This window comes from Fukomys damarensis, unplaced genomic scaffold (genome assembly GCF_012274545.1).
Source record: "Fukomys damarensis isolate Sample0158 unplaced genomic scaffold, DMR_v1.0_HiC HiC_scaffold_36, whole genome shotgun sequence".
Taxonomy (NCBI): Eukaryota; Metazoa; Chordata; class Mammalia; order Rodentia; family Bathyergidae; genus Fukomys; species Fukomys damarensis.
Genome location: NW_022900948.1, coordinates 40,046,739 through 40,052,738, shown reverse-complemented (window position 1 = coordinate 40,052,738; position 6,000 = coordinate 40,046,739). Strand labels below are relative to the sequence as shown.

General features: G+C 38.9%; 1 protein-coding gene across 2 annotated transcripts in view; it reads left to right on the top strand.

Moving 5' to 3' along the window:
• The first annotated feature begins 4,813 nt into the window (after positions 1-4,813).
• Nr6a1 (nuclear receptor subfamily 6 group A member 1) overlaps positions 4,814-6,000 on the top strand; it is a 61,745-nt gene continuing 60,558 nt past the window's right edge. For both annotated transcript variants that reach the window (XM_019205967.1, XM_010613518.2), the window contains exon 1: positions 4,814-4,837. In XM_019205967.1, the coding sequence (XP_019061512.1) occupies positions 4,822-4,837 (16 nt within the window). In that variant the 5' untranslated portion in view covers positions 4,814-4,821. The remainder of the gene's footprint in view (positions 4,838-6,000) is intronic.

Here is a 6,000-nt window from a genome sequence, read left to right as displayed (position 1 = left end):
ATTTGGGTATAGAAAACTTACATAATTAAATACTGTGCCCTTATTTAAATTTTCTTGATGATCTCAAGTGTTTTTAATAGCTGATTTGTTCAAATCAGGACCTAAACAAGGTACATACATGGATATGTGGTTCTTATGTCTATTCTTTTTTTTTTTTTTGGTATTGGGGATTGAACTTGGGACCTTGGGCTTTCAAGGCACGCGATGGAACCACTGAGCTAAATCCCTGGCCCTTTATGTCTATTCTTCAAGCGTATAGTCTTTTCTTCCACAGCCTATCATATTACTTTTCTGCATAAAGATTTAAGTCCTGACTTGACATTGACATTACAAAGTCTTTTTCTGATCTTCCCCATTCTACCAGTTTCTTCAGGTCCTGAAATACCTTTCTTAATCTTCTACTTAAGGAACTGCAAGTTTCAGCTCAAATGTAATGTTCTCTCACTCTGGCAGCCCACTTCAGTCTGGTAAATTGTTCCTTCATCTGTGTTTCCTTACTACTTCCCTTCCTTGATTCTGAGCACTCATACTGAACCATCATACTGTTGCTTATGTTTTGGGTGTATTTGCCTCACAAATGGGTTAATACATAGTGGTGGGAAATGAGCCTGAAGAGGTCAGCAGATGATGAGTCTCTCTAGATTAAGAATCACATGATACTTCTTTATGTAACTGCAGGTAGCATAATATTTCTAAGGAGACACTCAATGATTGTTCATAGAATTTGATGAAAAGCCCCAGTTTCTGGAATAGTTTATTTTGGTTTTCAATGCTAAGGCTTTTTGTTTTGTTTGTTTGTTTTTGGTTTTGGTTTTTGGAGACAGGGTCTTTGCTATGTGGTTCAGGCTGTCCTTGAACTCACTATGTGGCCCAGGCTGGCCTCAAACTTGCAGAGATCCTCCTGCCTCAGCCTCCGGAGTACTCCACCATGCTGGGCTCTTCAACACTGAGGTTTTTTAAAACTATGAATTCTCTTTTCCAACTCTATGAGTAGAAGACTTATTATCTGTGGAAATAATACCGAAGTGTTTCTTTGTTATTCTATTCCTTTTCTGTGCTTAGGAGGCTTACTTTTTAGTCCCAGATAATGTGGACTTCATTTGACTGTGATTTCATTATTCCTGTTTTGTTGAATTAAACTTTTCCTTGCCAAAGGGAATGTCTGTATCAATGAACTGACCCATGAGAACCAGTGACTTTGAGCTATTTTTTGTTTTTGTTTTAACCTTTGCAAATTTAAAAAGAAATTTAGAACATTTTTTGCATATTTCTGATTTTCTGAAATGGATAGAGTTCCCTCCATGAATATGATCACATGGATTTCACTGTATATCAGACTTTCATCAAAAGCTTCTTAAGAACAAGTAAGGCTGAAATGATTTCTGTGGTCTTTTGATTTTGCATCTTGTGTTTTACATTGAAGGCCTAAACTTACATATTGATAATACCCTCTTCAGCTTCAGAATTTGCAGTCCTCTTGAAGGCTACCATTTGAGTAAAAAAACAAACGGGAGATACTGTTAAATAGAGCATCTAAAAAGAGGCTTTACCTTTTTTTGTCCTTCAAGGTATATGGTATGATGGAAGAAATATGGCTAGGATATTTGCTTTTCTTCTCAGTTGGTTTAGTGACCTTTGCCTCTTCCTTTCTCTAGGCCCCATATTTTGTGTCTTTAAAATGAAAATGGAACCATAGTCTTGCTGTTTATCTAAGGTTCCATCACTCATAATTTGGACTTGTAGATACACAGATGCAATGCTGATGTAGAATTTTGTTCATGTACTCTTTTCTCTACAAACCTGATATTGGCAAATAGAAAATACTGCTGATTTTCTTTCTCCCTTCCCATTCATATGTTCCAGGATTCCTTTTGTCTTCTTAAATGATTTTTTTTCGCTCTGCAATCTTTAGCAATTTTCCTGGGAGCCTGAGTCAACACATGAGCAACAAGGAGAATATTCATCTTCTCTTCCCCACTCTTCAGAGTAGCTCCTATAAAGGATCTTCCCCAAAAAAACCCCTTGGAGCTGGGCATGGTGTCACATGCCTATAATCCTAGCACCCAGGAGGCTGAGACAGCAGGATCACTGCCAGTTTGAGGCCAGCCTGGGCTACATAGTATTTCAAGGCCAGCCTGAATTATGTAGTAAGACCCTGTCTCAAACAATAAGACAAGCAAACAAATTCCCCCTAAAACCTGAGGATGGTAAAAAAAATATGGCTCTATATCCAAAACTGAGTTTTACTTGTTGTCCTCTTTTTTTGGGGGGTGGGGTTTGAGACAGGGTCTCACTATGTAGTTGAGACTGACCTAGAACTCACTATGTAGCCCAGGCTGGTCTCATCTCACAGCGGTCCTTCTGCGTCAGCCTCCCGAGTGCTGGGATTACAGGCATGCGCCACCACGCCCCAGCTTGTCTTCTTAAATTATATTAGAATTTTGTTTTTAGGCTTATAGGTGCTTCAGAAATTTATCTGGAAGACCTACCCTTAAGCCAGGTGTGATGGCATACATCTGTAATCCCAGCACTTTGGGAGGCTGAGGCAAGAAGATAGCAAATTCTAGCTTAGTTTGGGCAGTTTAATGACTTAGTGAGACCTTGTTCAAAATAAAAAAATTTTAAAGGGCTGGGGATGTATCTCAGAATGAAGGTCTTGGGTACTGCCAGTAATCATCATTATCAAGATCTGTTTCAGTCTTAATGCCTAGGGGCCAGGTCAGCAGCTCTCAATTTCACTTTTTCCTTCTAAAGTTGGTACGCTCGCACACAGAGACTAGTATGCAGGTACCAAGTCCAGATAAGCCTGTATCTGTTAGGGAGACAGAGAAGTGCTCTTTCAAAGTAAGTGTTTCAGGCCACTGTGTTCCTCTCGCACAGAGGCCGCTCTCATGCTGTAGGGTGTACTTCTTTTCCTACTTTTACTTGGCCCAAACTCACTCTGCAGAGCCTGTTTCTTTTCCTGCCTTTAATAAAACTTTGCTACCATTTAAAAAAAAAGTGTTTCCAATTAAATGGCTTTTTGTTAATGGGCCTTCCCCTTGTATTTATAGTCACTTTGTTAAAATTATTCAAGAGCTGCATGAAGTTCTACAGGGACTGAGAAGAAAATCTTAAGCTCTTGTTTAGATGGAGAGGAAAGACTAGTCAATTTTGGCGGATTGGGGCAGGGTATGTGGTGGCAGTGACAAAAGATTTTTTTTTGTTTGTTTGTTTGTTTTTTGTTTTTTGTTTTTTGAGACAGTGTCTCCCTATATAGTTGAGACTGACCTGGAACTCACTAAGTAGCTCAGGCTGGTCTCGAACTCACAGCGATCCTCCTGCCTCAGCCTCCCGCATGCTGGGATTACAGGCGTGTGCCACTACGCCCGGCTTCCACAAAACATTTATTTTAAAACAAATTATAGCCTTTTCTCCTTTTCTAAACCAGTGATCACTTTCTGTCCAGCCTCTACTTTTTTGTATGATCCTAATGTTCACTGTTGGTTAGGAAAGTCTCTAGTAATGTTGAAAGCATTATCTGTCATTCATTTATATGACTGTCAAGTAACAACCCCAAGAAGGGTTCTCCTCTTTTCTGGAGCAGTGCTGTAAATTGTACCTGGCCTTTAAGAATTCCTAAAGCTAAGAGAAGAGAGGAGATTTCATAGAATGCAACAGCTTAAAAAAACACAGTTAAAAAAGCACTTATCTTTAGGAATCAGTGTCTCTGTGGGCTATTTCACCTTCTCAGCAGAACTCCCCCTGCCTTTTTTGTGTCACTGGAGATTAATCTTAGGGCCTCCTGCATGGGAACTTGCCCTTTTTTGTGTGTTCTGATATCTCAATGGATAGCTGGATGTTTGACATCATGTGTCATTAGCATATGGCTCAAATTTGCCGACCTCTGCAGTTCTGTGGTAAGGTGTGAGTACATGTGTTGTCCGTCTTACACACTGAACTTTGCTGCTGACACAGCCCATGAATCAGAGCAGAGGCTATAGCATGATGATTGCTTAAAACCTTAGAAGCTTTAGAGGAATGAACCCTAAAGCTTACTTTAAAGATGTAACCTTTTGGCTGGGGGTGGGGGATGAAATTTCTAACCTTTGCTTTCTAAAAGAATTTTACAGACATAGTTTCCTTTTTGTACAGTCTTTGAAACTAGTGTGGACAACCAGAGCATGGAAACCAAGGGCTAAAGTTAAAGAAAGCCCTGCAAACAACCTATAGCACCATGTTTTAATTTTTTCAGAATTTTCCTTGTCATTGTTTATTATAATGACAAAAAGCAGGAATCCTACTCCTACCTCTCAGAAACAAAACAGATGCTTAAAGTGTAGTTTTTTTCTTTGGGTCAAAGGTTTTAGTCCTAAATTTTCTAATGCAGAATATAGAAGGATATAGAATAGAATAGCTTTTGAAAAAAGAAGAAAAACTTCCACATACTAAAACTCTTAAATTTTGTCTTTCTAAAATGCTGCCTTTTAATTTTGGAATCTCAATTTAAGAATAGTGGAGTATTTCCCTTAAATGTTCCAATATAGGTTTTCAGAGAAATGTGCTAGGCAGTATTGTTAACTAGAGAAAAAAGTCCATCAGTTCCACTTAGATAACCTTTGGTAATAAACGAACTCCATACATACCGTGACCTTAGAGGCTGAACTTTGTAATCACATGACCGGCTTGTAAACTGACCTGTGAGGATGACTGTCGTAGTCCGCCTTAGAGAAAGAAATTGACCAAGTGTCGGAAGGGTGGTCATCAAGCTGGACTTGTCTTGTAATCTCTCTTTCTTCATGGCTGCAATAGAACTTCTCAGCAGACTCCGAGAAGCATGAAATGGAGACATGGGAAGGTAAGGGGGCCGATTGTTAAAGTCTGGGACCCAATTCTAAGCTTTAGACTTTTTTCTTTGAAGGTTTAGATCAAATAGTAGCCTTGAGGGGGAGAAGGGAAGCAAGTCCACAGGCAACTGTTTCTTGTATCTTGGCAGAATTCAGCCAACAAGTTTTCATGTGCACAGCAGTGGGCTCTGAATGTTTTGGATACAGGAGAGAAGCAAGGAGAGCTGTAGTGAAGTAATGGTGGTGGTGTTTTAACCGAAAGAACAGGAGAAAAAGGGGAGCAGCAGATTTAAATTTTATGGTAATTAAAAAAACTTTAAACTTCACATTCCAGTGCAGAGTAAAATTTACATTTAAAAACTGTTCACCTCTTGACATAATTTGTTTATATTTTAAATGTTTAATTTAGTTTGTCATCTGCCAAAGCCTTATTTAGTACTGTTAATTATAGATAGAATTGGGGTCAGGAGGCCACTGATAAGGCAGCCTCATCCTCTTTAGGGGGACTTAGATACATTAGCGTTTGGGGTATAAGACTAAATCATTGCTAATTTCTTTTTAAAAGAAATTATTTTTTAAAGGCAAATTTTCTTTGTGTGTATATAGTTAATAATGACTAGTAAATATTATAGAAACAGCTTAAAGATGAGTTTTAACATTAAAAATTCACTGCAGTTATAAAGTAGAGCCTAAGAATTTGCAGAGTTTGATTTCTTATAGGCAAGTGCTGCTGAGCTATAGCCAGGAGAATTCCTGACTCTTTGAAGCAGTTGATGAATTTCTGGCAGTGACATTAACCCTACAAAATGATCCTGGGAAAGCCTCCCAGCCCCTTGCAGCATGGCTAACATCTGCCATAGGCAACCTCACTGTTTCATGCTCACTCTGGGGATGCACAAATCAGGAAAGTGGGGCTCCCTCTTGTTATAGTATTCTTTGTAGAACTGCTGTCACCCCTCTTCCTTATGTGTTACCCCCCCCCGTCCTCATATTCTACCGGTACTTCATTTTTTTTCACTGTAAATTAGTGAAAAGAAGAGTTAGCAGGAATTGTCGATTTCATGCAGTTCTGAGACTTTTATCTTGAGCAGCCTCTTCTCCTTGCCTCTCTATGTAACTAGATTTTTAAGAAAGGTGTAGCTTAAGAAAATATTTTATTTGGAGCCATTGAACA